A 19338-nucleotide genomic window follows, 5' to 3' on the forward strand; every position below is an offset into this window, starting at 1 on the left:
GCTCATCGGGACAGGGCGCTTTAAAAACATTTTTTTTTGTTTTCTTATTTATTTTTATTGATTTTATAATTTTTTCCACTGAAATAAAAAAAAAAATTATCACTTTTATTCCTATTACAAGGAATGTAAACATCCCTTGTAATAGAAAAAAGCATGACAGGTCCTCTTAAATATGAGATCTGGGGTCAAAAAGACCTCAGATCTCATATTTAGACTTAAATGCAAAAAAAATAAAAATATGGAAATTTTGTCATTTAAAAAAATGACAACAAAAAAATTGTCTCTTTAAGACGCTGGGCGGGACTGACGTTTTGACGTCACTTCCGCCCAGCAAAGCTATGAGGACGGGTGGGGGCCATCTTGCCCTCACTCGAGTCCTCACTGATCAGGCAGCAGCACCCGCTCTCCTCCGCCCCTACCGACGGCTCCGGTAAGCGGCGGAGGGCGCGGAAGAGCGGCGGGAGGGGGGGGGCCCTCTCCCGCCACCGATAACGGCGATCTTGCGGCGAATCCGCCGCGGAGACCGCCGTTATCGTTTACACGCCCGCCCACTGAAGAGATGGATATCTCGGTTGTGGCAGCAGCTGCTGCCGTTACCGAGATATTCATCTTTAAAAACAGGACGTATATATACAGTGGGCGGGCGTTAACCGGTTAAGGAACAGATGCCATTGGACCGGGGTCGTCGGTTGCATGGTCTGTCGTCCCACCACCTCGTGGCCCAGCTGGCCGGGGGTGCGTGCTACTGATTCATGGCTCTGGGACCACGTTGGTCCGGGGTTGTGGTTTATCTAAGTAGGCCCTTCAGTCAGACTGGGTCTATGTTTTCAAGGTGAACCTGTGCTGTCTGTTCTGTGGGAGGAAGCCACTTGATGAAGGAAGCCAGGGGAGGACCTATCCTGGAGAGGACCATGCAAGAGGCTGGTATCTTGGGAAAAGGCCTGGAAACTTCCTTGAAGGATGCACCATACACTGAGAGGCTTGATAGTGATCGCCTGTCAGATCTGAGTTCTACAAAAGTTAATCTGGAGAGTTCCGGGTGCTGAATCCTGTGTGAAGGGGATTCAGGACCTAAAGTGTCTCCTCATAAAGGAAGGTCTGTGGCAGAGACTGTACTTTATTCTGTGCACTATTCCGGCTGCTAGGCCAGTGAGAGGGACCTATCCGGATGAGCAATACCCACTCTGGCTAGAGTGGCGACGAGAACTGTTTGCTGGAAGCAGGAGTGTTTCCGATTTGAGATTATGCACCTGAATCTACCTATTTACCCTTCCACCCCTTCAACCACTTCTTCTTTCCTTACCAAGTTCTGCAAATAAATCTTAGAAAAAGTAGTGTAAAGTATGGACATTGAACTTTTTCAACTCTCTCCTACTACCCTGAACGGCGAGAGAATAGAGGTAACATGCCGCCCAAAACTATTCAGCAGCTCCTGCAGGGTTAGTGCTACATTGTAAAAAAAAAAAATAGTAAAACAAAAACGAAAAAAAAAAAACCTACTGACACCAGTAGCGGAACTACCAGGGTCACAAAGGTCCCACTTGCATCCAGGCCCTGCCATTCCATCACCAGGCTCAAAATAAAGGGCCCCCGGCCAGGGGTCCGGGGTCTCTTTGTGGCTTCTTGCACTGGAGCCCTAAAGACCCCAATTACGCCACTGACTTTAAGCTTATACATGGTTCAAGTTAAATTCCAGGCAATCAAACAAATAACAGATAAAACACATACTGCACATGGGATCTGCCAAAGGATTTGTATTTGTATTTCTTTGTTAGAAGGAAAGCATTGATGTGCTTTCTCCATACATCTCCATAAATCCTGCTGCTACCCCAAAATCGCCATTAATAATAAACATGATTGGAATGAAGCCTGTTTGATCAGGGTCCACTAATGGGGGGATAACAGCCGATAATCTGTCTGCTAGTATACGGCCAAATATTTTCAGGTCGTTGTCAATAACTGATATCGGGCAATAGTTTTGGGGGATGGAGTGGTCTTTATTAGGTTTGGGAAGAAGTGACATGTTAGCCAAAAGCATCTCAGATGGGAAATGGCCTCCTTGCAGGATATTATTATATAATTTCGTAAGGTGTGGGGTAATGATGGGGGCAAATTTTTTATAATAAGATGTAGAATAGCCGTCGGGGCCTGGGGCTGTGGATGTCTTTAATGTTCCAATAATTCTGTTAACTTCCATATCTGTACAGGGGGCATTGAGGGATTCAATTTGTTCTTTAGTAAGAGTGGGTAATGTAATGTCGTCAAGCCAGTCCAAGGAGGACTGTTTAGGTGAAGATTGTGGCGAAGAAAGAAGGTTTTTATAGAAATCAGAGAACAGTTTCATGACCTCTTTGGGATGGGATACAATATTTCCAGATGAGTTCCTTAATTTGTAGGTGTGTGGTGGTTTTGTAGATTGATTTAATTTTCTGGCGAACATGGTGGAATAAGAATTGCTGTTGAGTAAGAATCTGGCCCTTGACCACCTGAGAGCCTTCTCGGTGTCTGATGTTAATAAAGTGTCTAAGGTAGCGCGTTTCTCTTGGATTTGTTTAAAGAGGTCATTAGATGGGTTTTGGCTGTTTCTATGATATAAGCGGTACAGATCCTTTGTAAGGGATCTAATATCTGTAAGTTTGGATTTATTTTTAATAGAGGCGATATTTATCAGATGACCTCTAATTACCGCTTTATGTGCCATCCATATAGTTGTGGGAGACAGATCTGGTGTAACATTATGAGTAAAGTATTGTTCAAGGTGAGAAAGAATTTGTTGATTGCATGATGGGTCTGTGAGTAAGGAGTCATTCATTCGCCAAGAGTGTGTCGTTTTGGCTAGACCTATGTGAGAGGTGTTAAAGGAGACTATGTGGTGATCGGACCACGGACATGTGTGGATCTCTGCGTTGGAGGAATTGGCAAGTAGGATTGGGGTGCAGCAGATATAATCTAGACGGGCAAAGCTGTTATGTGGGTGAGAGTAGAATGTGTAAGATTTAATACCTATGTTGTGGGATCTCCAGGTGTCTGAGATGGAGACTCAGGTGCTCAGCCACAGGACTCAGGCATTCAATCGTCCAATCAAAGAGAAAAAAATCCGGCACCACAATATCTCAGAGATTAAACATATGTGATTTTATTAGATCCATCCATAAAATGGAATCGATACCTGTAATCATTAATATTTACAGGTATTGATTTATTTTTATGAACGGATCCAATAAATCTGCATATGTTTTATCTTTAAGACATCATGGTGCCAGATTTTTTTCTCTTTGATTGGATGATGTGCTTTCTCCACCCTAAGCATGCTGATTGGACAGTGAATAGATTTCAGGGGACTGGTGAGGTCATCTCTCTTCTCACTCTCCTCTCTCTCTAATTATCGTGATCCCTCGCGCTGCCCTCCCTTCACCAATTTTGAGCTCTGCTGTACAGGGGGTTAAAGGAGGAAGATTCAAAGACAAATTGAGGTACTTATGCTGGTTGCACTTAAAAAATAGATGAAATCATTTATTTTTGAATACAGAGCTACATTATTTGTGCACGTTATTTCTTCCCAAAGTTTATCCTTGGTGACCATTTTTCTTTACATATGTAACGATGGTCAGCCCAGGTGATTGACCACCCAGTACTGCATTCTGGTAGGAATTAGAGAAATGCACATACATGATCAATGTATTTCTCACTGCTTCTGCAGACACAGTGGTGGGGGAATGTGACAAACGTAAATTTTGTTTAGTGTGGGGTGCATAAAACAAGAGAACTGGGCACTTTACATTAAACAGGCAAAGTGACAGGTAAAGCCAAGCCCCTGACAATGTCAAATGTATGACAAAAAGCGTTGGGTGTGACCAGACGTGACGTCACCATGCACAACGCATGCCGGCATGGGCGTCCACTCCATAGGGCAAGGGGGGTCGTTTGCCCCCCTGGAATCGCCAGGGAGAGCCAGGAGCAGGGGTGAACTGGCCCTGGGGCTGCTTTAAGCGGCGACTGCAGCGCTCCCCTCCTTCTGTCCTCCAGCGCTCGAATCGTATGTCACGGAGCTGGGTCTGTGTACAAGGTCCCGTCCTCCTAGTTTGGCTCGTCTGATAGTCTTCTATTGTTCCGCCTAAAATGCGATTGTGTATCGCCGCTGCTAAAGCGCCCCCCCCCCCCAGAAAAAATTTCAGCGGACGCCCATGGCTGCCGGCCAGAAGGATCACGTTGCAGAGATTCTGGTCTTTGCTATGGCTACTATATAGACATACATGTTTTTATCTTCAACAGGGGTAAGTCATGTTAAGGTATGGACGTCGGAACAGCCGTCGATTTTTACGTTGTTTACGTAAGTCGTACGTGAATGGGGCTGGGCGTAGGTTACGTTCATGTCACAGGCATTGAGCCTGGGTATGTTAGGGAGTAAATTAGACGTGATACTGAGAATGCGCGCGCATGCGCCGTTCGTTCTGCGCTTCATTTACATGGGGTCACGATTCATTTAAATACATCACGCTCACCTTCCACCTACTTTGAATTAGGCGGGCTTACGCCGGCCTATTTACGTTACGCCGGCGCAACGTTGTCGGCGAGTGCTTTGTGAATAGGGATCTTCCCTTTCTATGTTACATCGGTGTAGCGCATATCAGATGCGCTACGCCGCACTAAAGATACGCAGATGTATCTGAATCTGGCCCATTGTGTATTTGTTTGGGCTACATTCCATAAAGCGCTACTTGGCTTTTCATTTATTTGAAAGCCAACATCTTTTGTTAAGCAGCCACTGTTACCTTTATTTCCACTGGATGTCTTTGGGAGCTTTTTGTCTGCCTGTCCCTACTGTTTTTCTGGAGCCACTCTGGGAAACACCATCATACTTTTTTGTACCTTCGTGGACTAGTTTCACTTATTTATTCGATTTCACTTATATATTGCCACTTGTACATGGTGTTTCGAGGACTTTCTTGATTGTTTTGCAATTATTAGATGCTCACCATTTTTTTTTTTTTTTTGATAAACGCTGCACTTTGTTTTGTACTAAAGTGACAGATACACTTTAAAGCAGACCTTTCACCCATTATTGTACTTTGCCACTCCTTTTCTCCCTCCAGAGATTTTTCATATTTTATGACCTGTAAACATTTTAATGTTTCTCCTTCACACTCCCACTTCCTCATTCCTCTTGATTATATACCTTCAGCATTTCCTGACTCACAGCTTTCAGGGATGTGTGACGTGAATATCTCAGGAGGGTGCAGCCAGCTGAAGGGACCTCACTCTCACCTATGGAAGAATAAGGAAATGGGGGGGGACAATATCCTATTTTTTACAACCGGCAATTAGCTGTTTAGTAAAAGTGATCCTGGTGGCTCTGCTGATCACATTCACGGTAGTTAGAAGTGTTGACTCCCCCCAAGCTGCTGCCCATGGTAGTTCCCGGGCGTTCCTGTTTCTCCGGCATCCTGGGACCATGGTAAACAGCTGGAATAGTTAGATACTGAGAGAATTGAGGAACATAAATTGCCCAATCTCCTCTGTGACAGATGAACCCGGAAGCAGCATTGAATTTGTCACTTCTGGTTTCAGAGCCGTCATTCCTCAGCTACTGTAACCTATAATGTATCACCATCTGTGCTTGATTACCTGCAGTAAAGAATGGGGGAGACATTGAGGGTTTAACAGATCTCTCCATAAAGAGTACCCGTAACCTGCCCATGAAAAGTTCTGTATCAAAATGTAAAAATCAATTGCATCACACATTTAAAGTATTGCTGTGAACGTCGGAGTGAGAACAATAATTTTAGGACCATAATTCACAGTAAAATCTAAAACGATAACTTGTAATGGCTTCTAAAGTGCCACTTAGGTACTGTAGCCATTTCATGGGGGCATGCAATTTTGAGTCTTGACATGTTTGGTATCTATATTTTCAATGCAACCCCATCTTTTATATCTTACCAAATAATTGGGTATTATGTAGTGTTTCTGTGCATTTAAATACATTTTAAAGCGGAGTTCCACCCAAAAATGTAACTTCCGCTTTTCGGATTCCTCCCCCCCTCCAGTGTCACATTTGGCACATTTCAGGGTGGAGGGGGAGCAGATACCTGTATAATCCAGGTATTTACTCTCACTTCCAGGTAGAGATCGCCACAGTGTCCGCGGTTATCTACGCCATGTCTGGCCCCTTCTCCGGCTCCCTGCTGTCTTCTGAGAGACACACAGGTCCCAGAAGACAGCAGGGAGCAGTGAGAGTGTGCAGTGCGATTCGCACATGTGCAGTACGGAACCAGGAAGTGAAGCGGCAAGGCTGCTGATTCCTGATTCCCTTACTGAAGATGGCGGCACCTCCATCCGGGAGTCAAGGGATAGATCGGCTTTGGGTGAGGACATTGCGGGCGCCCTGGACAAGTAAATGTCCTAATATTAAACGTCAGCAGCTGCAGTATTTATAGCTGCTGACTAAAAAAAAAAAAAAATTGGCGGAACTCCGCTTAAAAGCCCTGTACACACGATCGGATATCTGATGGAATCTAATCCGATGGATTTTGTCATCGGATATCCGATGAAGCTGGCTTGCTGGCTGGCTTGCCTACACACCATCGGTCAAAAATTCGACCGTGTCCAACGCGGTGACGTAAAACACAACGACGTGCTGAAAAAAACGAAGTTCAATGCTTCCGAGCATGCGTCGACTTGATTCTGAGCATGCATGGATTTTTGAACGATGGATTTCCCCACAGACGTTCGTTTTTTTTATCGTTTTTTTATCCATAGGAAAAATTTAAAACAGGTTCTATTTTTTTTCACCGATGGAAAACAAACCGATGGGGCCCACACACGATCGGTTTGTCCAATGAAAACGGTCCATCGGTCTGTTTTTATCAGACAAACCGATCGTGTGTACAGGGTTTAAAGTGTGTTTATTCCTGAAATTTTTAACTGCAAAACATTTAGGCCCAGATTCTGAAAGGACTTACGACGGCGCAGCGCCATGTACGCCATCGTAAGTCCTAATCCGACCCGTCGTATCTATGCGTCTGATTCTTAGAATCAGTTACGCATAGATATCCATTAGATCCGACAGGCGTAAGTCTCTTACGCCGTCGGATCTTAACTGCATTTTTTTTGACCGCTAGGTGGCGCTTCCGTCGAATTCCACTTTGAGTATGCAAATTAGCTAGATACGCAAATTCCCAAACGTACGCGCGGCCGACGCAGTAAAGTTACTGCGTTTACGTTAGGCTTTTCCCGGCGTAAAGTTGCCCCTGCTATATGAGGCGCAGCCAATGTTAAGTATGGCCGTCCTTCCCGCGTTGAAAAATGAAAAAGTTACGTTGTTTGCGTAAGTCTTCCGTGAATGGGGCTGGACGTCATTTACGTTTACGTCAAAACCAATGATGTCCTTGCGGCGTAATTTGGAGCAATACACACTGGGAAATTCCACGGACGGCGCATGCGCCGTTCCGCAAAAACGTCAATCACGTCGGGTCACAGTAGTTTTACATAAAACACGCCCCCCCAGATCCAAATTTGAATTAGGCGGGCTTACGCCGGCCGATTTACGCTACGCCGCCGCAACTTACGGAGCAAGTGCTTTGAGAATACAGCACTTGCCCGTGTAAGTTGCGGAGGCGTAACGTAAAGCGGATACGTTACGCCCGCACAAAATTACGCCGCTGGATGAGAATCTGGGCCCTATTCTCCAGGGTCTCTGCTTTCAGAAAACACATACTGCTGGGGGTTCTAAATAATTTTATTGCATAAAATGCTGATTTTAATATGTGCATGAAAAATTAAAAAAATTGCCCTGGACAGCAAGTGGTTCAATTATTTACAAGTCACAAAACATGAACATTCTTAGCAATTGTGTAACAGAGATGAGGGAGGAAATGCTGTAATTAAGAAGACAGGGTTAGCGCAATCGGTAATGTTATCTCAATGTGTGCCAAGATAATGTTTAAAAATAAAGTTTATATGTTAAGGTTTTTACTGGATGAAGATTTAAAAAAAATTGATAAAAAAAAAAGAAAAAGCTGAGGTCTACATGTATACAATAAAAAGCTAACCACAAACATTTCTCTATATTATACTCATGACTTTGATGTAATAAATGAAGAATATTTTTATCTTACTTCTGCATTTAGTACATTCCGAGAATGCAGTTCGGTCAGGAGGGCATGCGCGTTGACATTTTCCAATATATAGGTCAGATCATCTTTGAAATACTCATGGATGTGCCTCACTGATACATCCTCATACTGGCACAACCTCTTAATGCGGTCTAGAAAACCATACAGAAAAACACAGTTACAGGTGTATGGACTTGAAGTAAGGTCCAAAGGTAAAGTCATTTTCTTTCTTTTTTTTGCAATTCTTTTATTGCAATTCATGTAAACCTGTATCACATTAAAACATTTAGAAGTAAAAGTCATATCCTAGGCTTGTTTCAGCTTGTTAAAGAGCAGTATGAACAGCAACCTTTGATGCAGCATTTGCAGAGCTTCCAGCAAGCTTTGTTGAAGCTTTTAAAGCACCATTCAGCTCCAGCTTGCAAATGTTGAATATCGATCCTAATGGGAGTTCTGATTTCCACTTTACGCAAGCTGCTAGCAGGCTTCAGCACTTCTGAAGCTTGTTAAAAGCCTGCTAGCACCTTGCTTAACCACTTAAGGCCCAGAGGGATTAACCCCCTTAATGACCAGGCCATTTTTTGCGATACAGCACTGCTTTGCTTTAACTGACAATTGCACGGTTGTGCAACATTGTACACAAACAGAATTGATGCTCTTTTTTTCCCCACGAATAGAGCTTTCTTTTGGTGCATTTCAGCCCTCAAAATTTACACTCGCCTGCTCGCAAAATACGAGTACATTTTGAGGGCAGGCGAGTGTGGGCTGCCTGGGAGCAGGGGGGGCGAGCAAGGAGAGGAGAGTCCCTGCTGCCGCTGCCGCTGCTGTTGCCGCCATGTGGTCCTCCCCACACTATTGTAGACAACCTTTGCTGGGTAGGAGAGGAGCCGCCGCGTTGTTCAAACCGCGGGGAACATGACAGCTTTCAATTCAATAGCAGCTATTGAATTGAAAGCTGTCATGTTCCCCGCGGTTTGAATAACGCGGCGGCTCCTCTCCTACCCAGCAAAGGTTGGCTACAATAGTGGTGTGGGGGGACTCTGGCTGCTGCAATAGTGTGGAGGGGGGAAGACGACTCTGGATGCTGCAATAGTGGTGTGGGGGGACTCTGGCTGCTGCTATAGTGTGGGGGGGAACGGGACGACTCTGGCTGCTGCTGCAATAGTGTGTGTGGGGAGGGGTGACAACTCTGGCTGCTGCAAAAGTGTGTGGGGGGGGACTCTGGCTGCAATAGTGTGTGTGGGGGGGGGGACTCTGGCTGCAATAGTGTGGGGGGGACTCTGGCTGCAATAGTGTGGGGGGGGACTCTGGCTGCAATGGTGTGGGGAGGGACTCTGGCTGCAATAGTGTGGGGGGGACTCTGGCTGCAATAGTGTGGGGGGGGGACTCTGGCTGCAATAGTGTGGGGGGGGACTCTGGCTGCAATAGTGTGTGGGGGGGGACTCTGACTGCAATAGTGGGGGGGGACTCTGGCTGCAAGAGTGGGGGGGCTCTGGCTGCAATAGTGTGGGGGGGGACTCTGGCTGCAAAGTGGGGGACATTTTGCTGCCCTAGGGACACATTCTGCATTGGTATACATGGGCAGGCTGCATTTTTGGGCACGGATAAAGTTGTTGTTAATATTTATTTTTATAGCTTAATTCTGCATAAAACATTTAAGTGTCATTTCATGAGATTTATGAGGGCGTGTCTATGGGCGGGATTCGGGGCGGGGCATGGTAGGGGTTGGGAGGGGCAACTGGTGGCGAGTACGCCTTGAGGCCTGGCTAGTAGCTCAGGACTTGAAATTTTGAGCCCTGGTGTATTTGATCACCTCTGACATTTTTATTTTTTGCACTATAAATAAAGAAAGGCCAACAATTTTGAATAAAAAAAAAACAATATTTTTAACTTTTTGCTATAATAAATATCCAAAACAAAAATGTAAAAAAACAAATGTCTTCATCAGTTTGGGCCAATATGTATCCTTCTACATATTTTTGGTAAATAAATAGCAATAGGCGTATATTGATTTGTTTGCACAAAAGTTATAGGGCCGGATTCAGAAAAGAGATACGACGGCGTATCTCCTGATACACCGTCGTATCTCTGAGTCCGGCCGTTGTATCTATGCGCCTGATTCATAGAATCAGTTACGCATAGATTTCCCTAAGATCTGACCGGCGTAAGTGTTTTACACCGTCGTATCTTAGGCTGTATATTTACGCTGGCCGCTAGGTGGCGCTTCCGTTTATTTACGCGAGGAATATGCAAATGAGCTAGATACGCCGATTCAGAAACGTACGTCCGGCTGGCGCATTTTTTTACGTTGTTTACGTTAGGCTTTTTTCGGCGTATAGTTACCCCTGCTATATGAGCCGTGTAACGTAACCCCAAATGGGACAGGGGTTAAATCCGTTCACGATATTCCATTCCATCCATGACAGCTTATCGACACTCCAACCAACAGGACCCGATCCATCCCATCTCCCAGAATAAGACGAGACACAGCTCTGTGCTTTCTGGTTTCAAATGCAAGAATGCTTTAATGGTTTCTTCTCAGCTTTTTATGCAGTTACAAGCAGATGACCGTAATCAAAGGGACACTGAAATCTCCACCCCCCTTCACACCATGGGGCTTCAATCACATACTTTTATCAATAGAATTCACACAAAATACCATCACACAATGAGTTCCCTTCAATCCACATCTTTAGACAGACGTTCTGTCTCCGACAGACATGTAGTCACACCTGGGCATCAATAGGCTTTAAACCGTGTTATCACACGATGGAAAGGTCTAGGAGCAGACCTGAATTAACACCTTTACACAATGGACAATGAAATGTCTAGGAGTAGATGCAATTAACACCTTTCAAAAGAATGTGTCCCCACATTGAATAAGCCAACAACTTGTGATATCTCAAGACATCCTGCAACCATGAATTATTATTAATGTCCCATCTCATGTGATACATGAATTATGATTCACTTGCCACCCCATCTCCTGGCTCAATCTGTGCCCAAAAGTCACTCCTGTTACATGGCTCCCTCCTTGTGGAACACTCCGGCAGACCCAGCTTGATCCTTTTCGGGTCAACTTGGGGATGTCCGGAACTAGGAGGCCAGGATGACGTCTGTTTGCCGGGATAAACCATCAGCATTGCCATTTGGCTTACCAGGTCGGTAGCTGATGGTGAAGGTGAATAATGGAATTCAGTTCTGGAACAGTCACTTGCTTTGCTCTCTCAATGGCTCCCAAAACCTGTTGCTGATGCTCTTGGGAGAGATAGGGCACCACCTGGATGCAAATCCCATATAATCTTTTGACAATTTCAGCCTGTTTGTGCATTTTAATGTTCAAGCCATGGGAAATCTCATAATACATGACGTAGTGTCGTTGCATCTCCGATTTTTCACTGGCCAACTTGTCACATTCCCATTTTAGACTGTAATATTGTGCCGGATCTACAGTACATGTCGGGGAAGGTAGTCTTGCCCGGGTCTCAGCAGCAAGCGAGTTGGTTCCAGCAACGCGGGTTGGGGCACAGGTAGTCACTGTGTGGGCTTCAGCGGGACACATCGGGGCTTACGCAGAAACAAGGGGGGCCAAATCATTCCCCAGTAGTACATCTGCTGGCAAATCCTTCATCATCCCCACATTCACATGTCCCGAACCAACCCCCCAATCCAGGTGAACCCGGGCAACGGGTAGCCGGAAGACGGTGCCTCCCGCTACTCTTACGGCTACGGTGTCTCCGGTGTGCTGGCTCTCTGGGATGAGTTTCTTCTGTAGCAGGGTCATCGTGGCCCCGGTATCACGTAGCCCATTGGCTACCTTTCCATTGACCCAGACAGTCTGCCTGTGTTGCTGCCTGTTGTCCTGGTTAGCTGCTTGTATCGGATCTGCCTCGTGCAGAACGCCCCAATGTTCTTCCTCCTCAATGCAGTGGGCCGCAGGCATGGATGTGTGGGGGTTCCCCCTTTCTGGCTGTCTCCATGACTGTGACTGCCTGGGTGGATTCAATGGACAGTCTAGCTTTCTGTGTCCTAGCTGTTTACACCCAAAACACCTGATGGGCTGTGAGTTGTCCTGGGAGTTGAACCTAGGCTTCTGAGGATAAGTGGCCGCTGGAGGTGGTGTTGTAGGACGGTCCGACTGGGGTTTGTAGGCAATAGCCGGCGGGGGTGCCGCTGATCGATAATCCACCCGAGCTGTGGTCTTGACCACAGAGTTGTCCAGTTTGCGGGCATCTGTGTATTCGTCCGCCAGGCGAGCTGCTTCAGACAAGGAGAAAGGGTTTCTGTCCCGGACCCATTCTCTGACTTCCCGGGACAGTTTGTCAAAGAAGTGCTCCTGAAGTGTTAAGTTGGGTCTTTCCGCTCCATCCATTTGGACAAGTTCTGTGATCACGTCCATCTTCTTATGGTTGCTGGCTGGTCTGCCACGGTTCTCCAGTAGTCCTTGTAGCTGTCCTTTAAGCGATGGAATTATCCCGCTGCTAGCCACCAATTGTAACGTAACCCCAAATGGGACAGGGGTTAAATCTGTTCACGATATTCCATTCCATCCAAGACAGCTTATCGACACTCCAACCAACAGGACGCGATCCATCCCATCTCCCAGAATAAGACGAGACACAGCTCTGTGCTTTCTGGTTTCAAATGCAAGAATGCTTTAATGGTTTATTTTCAGCTTTTTATGCAGTTACAAGCAGGTGACCGTAATCAAAGGGACACTGAAATCTCCACCCCCCTTCACACCATGGGGCTTCAATCACATACTTTTATCAATAGAATTCACACAAAATACCATTACTCAATGAGTTCCCTTCAATCCACATCTTTAGACAGACGTTCTGTCTCCGACAGACAGGTAGTCACACCTGGGCATCAATAGGCTTTAAACCGTGTTATCACACGATGGAAAGGTCTAGGAACAGACCTGAATTAACACCTTTACACAATGGACAATGAAATGTCTAGGAGTAGATGCAATTAACACCTTTCAAAAGAATGTGTCCCCACATTGAATAAGCCAACAACTTGTGATATCTCAAGACATCCTGCAACCATGAATTATTATTAATGTCCCATCTCATGTGATACATGAATTATGATTCACTTGCCACCCCATCTCCTGGCTCAATCTGTGCCCAAAAGTCACTCCTGTTACAAGGCGTATCCTATGTTATGTATGGCCGTCGTTCCCGCGTCAAGTTATGAAAATTTTACGTCGTTTGCGTAAGTCGTTCGCGAATAGGGCTGGACGTAATTTACGTTCACGTCGAAAGCAATGACGATTTGCGGCGGAATTTCAAGCATGCGCGTTTTTTTGTAGTTAATATACATAAAACACGCCCACATCATCCACATTTGAATTAGGCGGGCTTACGCCGACACAGATACGTTACGCCGCCGTAACTAAGGGCGCAAGTTGTTTCTGAATACAGAACTTGCGCCCTAAATTACGGCGGTGTAACGTATCTGAGATACGTTACGCTGGGCGGATAGATAGACCATTCTATCTGAATCCAGCCCATAGTGTGTACAAAATAGGGGATTGATTTATGGCATTTTTATTTATTTATTTTTTACTAGTAATGGCGACGATCTGCGAATTTTAGCGGGACTGCAACATTGCAGCGGGACCAGTGACATTATTACAGCGATCAGAGGTAAAAATAGCCACTGATTACTGTATAAATGACACTGGCAGAGAAGGGGTTAACACTAGGGGGAGATCAAGGGGTTAAGTGTGTCCTAGGGAGGGGTTTCTAACTATGGGGGGAGTGTAGTGACTGAAGGAGAGAGATCGCTGTTCCTGATCACTAGGAACAGACAATCTCATTGTAATCTTCTGTCAGAACGGGTATCTGCTTTGTTTACACTGACAGATCCCCGTCCTGCATCTCTGAGGAGTGATCGCAGGTGGCCAGCGCACATTACGGCCTGCCGGACCCAGGAATCGGCTTACCCGCTGTTCAGCGTGCACGAGCACGCCCACAGTGACACGTGCACGAAACGGCATACAGGTATGTAGTTTCGTGCAAAAGGGCCGACCTGCCGCAGTATATATGTGGTGGCCAGTCCTTAAGTGGTTAAAGTGGCAATTAACACTCCCATTAGGATCTGTGCTCAACATTTGCAAACTGGAGTTAAATAGTACTTTAAAAGTTCAAAACTTGCTCTGCAAAAGCTTTGTCAAAGCTTGCTGTTTACACTGCTCTTGTACAAGTTGATACTTATATGAAGCAGGCATAAGAGCATACTCTATGAGTTGACTGCCATTGGTGTTTTTAGCTAGAAACCCTACTTTAGGTGCCTCTGAAAGTAGCTTCCCTTTGTTGCTAGGGCTCTGACTTCCCTGAATTTTTGTCTGAGCCTAACTTTCATACAGGGCCGCCATCAGGGGGGTACAGGCAGTACACCTGTAAGGGTCCCAAGATGGCAACCCCTTTTTTCTTCCTTTTTTTCTATATATATAATTTTTTCTTTTTTCTTTTTTTTAAATGGCCCCGGAGGTCCCAGGATAGCAACCCCCTTTTTATATATATATATATATATATATATATATATATATATATATATATATAATTTATTTTATTTCTTTTTATTAAAGGGCCCAGAGATCCCCAGGGCCCCGGATGGCTACCCCCTTTTTTTTTATTTTATTTTTTTATAAAAAAAAAAATATTATTTTGTTTTATATATATATATATATATATATATATATATATATATATATTTTTATTAAAGGGCCCGGAGGTCCCCAGGACCCCGGATGGCAACCCCCCCCCCTATTTTTTATAAAAAAATTATATTATTTTTATATATATATTTTTTATTTCTTTTTTTTCCTTTTCTCTTTTTATCCCCAGGGCCCCGGATGGCTACCCCCCTTTTTTATATATATATACATATATATATATATATATATATATATGTTCTTTTTGTAAGGGGCCCAGAGGTCCCCAGGGCAACCCCCTAATTCATGGCACCCCCCCCCCCGCTTCTCAATTCACACCCCCCACTTCTCATTTAGCGGCGGCACCCCCCGCTTCTTAATTTGAGGCGGCAGCACCCCCCCCCAGTTCTCTGCTCCAGGGGGCCCATGCCTGAAGCTATGTATAGGGGCCCCATAATTCCTGGATGGCGGCCCTGCTTTCATCCTCTGATTTAATGCCATTGCCTCGGTAGCCAGTGGGACAAGGCTGGTTCACCCAAAAAACGTAATGTCAAGGTGATCTAAACTGAGTTGTGCACATTATAATATGATATTATAATTAGAAGCCTCTCAGTATGTATCCTAATCACACTATCATCTCAAATGTTAGGGATGAGCCTTTTCACCAAAATTGATTTCCCACAAATTTTGATTGAAACGTGTTTCAAATTTCGTCATATAATTTGCTTAGATGAATGTGCTTGAAAAATGGCACGGCTTTGTTTTCTAATTCTGACCCTAATGGTGACCCAATTGGCAACCTTTACTTTCACATTACAGTGGAACCTTGGTTTACAAGCATAATCTGTTCCAGGAGAATGCTCGTAATCCAAAGCAATCGCATATCAAAGTGAGTTTCCCCATAGAAGTCAATGAAAACGAAAATAATTTGTTCCGCATTGACTTCTATGGCATGTAATACCACATGTGGCCAGAGGTGGGGGGTGCCGGAGAGCCTCAGAAATACTTGGGGACAGCTCGGCTGAACTCGGAAAGGCACGGAAACTGAGTATTTGCGAGTTTCCGAACGGCTCCAATCGGCTCCACTAGGCTCCCGCCCCTCCCGCAGAGGCTTGAATGCTGCTTGTATTGCGAGACAACAGGATTTAAAAAAAAATTGCTTGTATTGCGAAGCGCTCGTTACTCGTAATCCGAGGTTTCACTGTACAACTAAAGCTAGCCCTAATAGTAATCTTACAGTGCCACTAAACTCTGGTTTAAAAGAAAAAATAAAGTATGAATTCTTAATTTAAAAAAGTCCCCTCTATTATTCTCATGCCCTGTACACACGGTCGGGATTTCCGATGGTAAAAAGTCTCCCGACAGGAAAATAGAGAACCAGTTCTCTTTCTTTGCCGGCCGTTTTTGACAGTTTTCCCATCGGAAAAAGTCCGATGGAGCATGCACATGGTCGGGATTCCCGGCCAAAAGCTCTCATCGGACTTTTTCCGGCGGGAAAACCAGCTGTATGTACGGGGCATCAGCCTTCTCCAAATGACTTTTTTTTGCAGCTATGATCCAACAGAGGGTGCTTACGTTTGTTCTCCATAGCCCCACCCTCTCTTACCCACACCTAAGATAGACTGTGAATTTATGGTGTACATAGAGTAGTGCACACGACTGCAAATAACGTGGACTGCTTGTTCAAATCCAACAGAAGTATGAGGAAAAGGAGAGGTTCAGGAGATCACAAAGGAGGCGCAAAAACACAGCAAGGAACTATTTCAGAAAAAAAAAATTGATTACAGGGCCATTAAGTAGTGGATGGATTATTTGGACAATGAGGATATAATTTTGTGTCACTAAAGCCTCGTACACACGATCAGTCCATCCGATGAGAACGGTCCGATGAAGCTGACTGATGGTCCGTCGTGCCTACACACCATCGGTTAAATAACCGATTGTGTCAGAGCGCGGTGACGTAAAACACACAGATGTACTGAAAAAAATGAAGTTCAATGCTTCCAACCATGCGTCGACTTGATTCAGAGCATGCGCGGGTTTTTAACCAATGCTTTTAAATACTAACGATCGGTTTTGACCTATCGGTTAGGCGTCCATCAGTTAAATTTTAAAGTAAGTTCTCGTTTTTTTGACCGAAGGTTAAATAACCTATGGGGCCTACACACGATCGGTTTGGACTGATGAAAACGGTCTTTCAGACCGTTGTCCTCTGGCGATCCTATCGTGTGTACGTGGCCTAAGTTTTTCTTAAGTCATATTTACATAAAAGATTATCTTTAAAAGTTAAGAGAATAATTAAGTTTTGCTTACCAGCATTGATGACAATTTCCTGGCGCCTTTTCATCCTTTTAGTTGGTAAATTGCAGCAGAAATCAAGCCATTACAACATACACCTAGATACATTGACAAGATAAGTACTGAACATTAAGCCAACCTTGATTCATTAGTCTATAACAGTGGCGGCTGGTGAAGTTTTATGATGGTGGGCGTCAGACCCCGCCCTTCCTTTTTGACCCCTCCCACTTCCCATAAGCCCCACCCCTTATAGAATACTCACTCCGTCACCTGTATTCCACTTGCTTCCACCCATAGTGTCAGGAGTATACAGCTCAGCATCACAGCACAGAGTATACAGCCCCAGCATCACAGCACAGAGTATACAGCCCCAGCATCACAGCACAGAGTATACAGCCCCAGCATCACAGCACAGAGTATACAGCCCCAGCATCGCAGCACAGAGTGTACAGCCAAAGCATTGCAGAACAGAGTATACAGCCCCAGCATCGCAGCACAGAGTATACAGCCCCAGGATCGCAGCACAGAGTATACAGCCCCAGCATCGCAGCACAGAGTATACAGCCCCAGGATCGCAGCACAGAGTATACAGCCCCAGGATCGCAGCACAGAGTATACAGCCCCAGCATCGCAGCACAGAGTATACAGCCCCAGGATCGCAGCACAGAGTATACAGCCCCAGCATCGCAACACAGAGTATACAGCCCCAGCATCACAGCACAGAGTATACAGCCCCAGCATCGCAACACAGAGTATACAGCCCCAGCATCACAGCACAGAGTATACAGCCCCAGCATCGCAGCACACAGTATACAGCCCCAGGATCGCAGCACAGAGTATACAGCCCCAGCATCGCAGCACAGAGTACATATTACCCTCCTCCCTGTACATATTACACCCACCTGTACATATTTCATCATCCCCCCTGTACATATTACCCCCTCCTGTACATATTACCCCCCTGTACATATTTCCCCATCCCCCTGTACATATTACCCCCCCCCCCCCTCTCTGTATGTAGTACACCCTCCAAGTACACAATACCCCCTCTTGCCCACATTTACCCCATTTCCTTTTACACATCCCTTCATGTATTGCATCCTCCATGTACATATTGCCCCCCCATCCCCCTACACGTTGCCTTATCGCTTCTGCACTTGTCCACCATCTCCAAAAATATGCCTGGTAGGGGTTAAACTGATGCTGTCGCTGAGTTCATGGAGTACAGGGAGTATATGTACATGGAGTACAAGGTGAAAAGTTAAGTACTGCATATGTTACACAGAAGAGAGGAAAGAGGGGCTTACAGACGGTGTGCAGTCTGGACACTAGAAGGAGCTGCCGCCCGCTCCCTCTCTCAGAGAAACTGCTGGACAGTGGATATCTTACAATTGGCTGATGCTGCTGTCCTGTGTCCTGTGGCTTGCATACAGTCGCAGACTAGCTGGCTGAGTGTTCAACAGTTCCAGGCGCACTAAGCTCGAGAGTCCCAACGTCACTTCCTGTTCTGCCTGTGACGGTCGGGACTAGCACAGAGACGTGCGGGTGCACACAGAAAGTGTGCACCCGAGCCATAACAATACAGTCCATCACGTCGGAAGCAAGTGGCGCGATGGAGAGCGCCACAAAGGCATTTTTTTGCTGCCAATGTAGCGCCTCGTCTGCAATCCCGTGATTGCACAGACGTGGCGCTACCCACACTGCACTCTGCCCGGTGCCCGGCACAAGGACACAGTGCACCTAAGGACCTTTTTTGGAATTTTTTTTTCCTTAAAGGGACATGTTTAAATTAAAAAAAAATTATATTTTTTTTAGATTTTTTTTTTTTTACTGACTGGGGGAGGGGGGGCGGCTCCCGGGCGCCCTCTATGGACGTTCGTAGGGATTAATATTAAGTTGTCCCACCCTTTGCAGCTATAACAGCTGTGTCTTTGGGAATGTTTGACCATTCTTCCAGAAGCACATTTATGAGGTCAGGCCCTGATATGGATGAGAAGGCCTGGCTCTTAGTTCCTCTTTCCCATGTCCATAAAGATATGGATGAGTAAGTTTGGGGTGAAGGAACTAAACTGGCCTGCACAGAGTACTGACCTCAACCCGATATAACACATTTGGGATCAATTAGAGTGGAGATTATGAGTCCGGCCTTTTAGTTCCTGACCTCACAAATGCACTTCTGGAAGAATGATCAAACAGTCCCATAGACACACTCCTAAACCTTGTGGACAGCCTTCCCAGAAGAGTTGACGCTGTTATAGC

General features: G+C 45.4%; 1 protein-coding gene across 1 annotated transcript in view; it reads right to left on the minus strand.

Moving 5' to 3' along the window:
- LOC120933455 (NACHT, LRR and PYD domains-containing protein 3-like) overlaps window positions 1–17178 on the minus strand; it is a 59710-nt gene extending 42532 nt beyond the window's left edge. Inside the window, exons 1-2 of the mRNA XM_040346683.1 lie at window positions 17095–17178; window positions 8118–8266 (exon numbers count right to left, since the gene is read on the minus strand). Of these exons, the coding sequence (XP_040202617.1) occupies window positions 8118–8266; window positions 17095–17128 (183 nt within the window). The 5' untranslated portion in view covers window positions 17129–17178. The remainder of the gene's footprint in view (window positions 1–8117; window positions 8267–17094) is intronic.
- Between the last annotated feature and the right edge of the window lie 2160 nt (window positions 17179–19338).

This window comes from Rana temporaria, chromosome 3 (genome assembly GCF_905171775.1).
Source record: "Rana temporaria chromosome 3, aRanTem1.1, whole genome shotgun sequence".
NCBI lineage: Eukaryota > Metazoa > Chordata > Amphibia > Anura > Ranidae > Rana > Rana temporaria.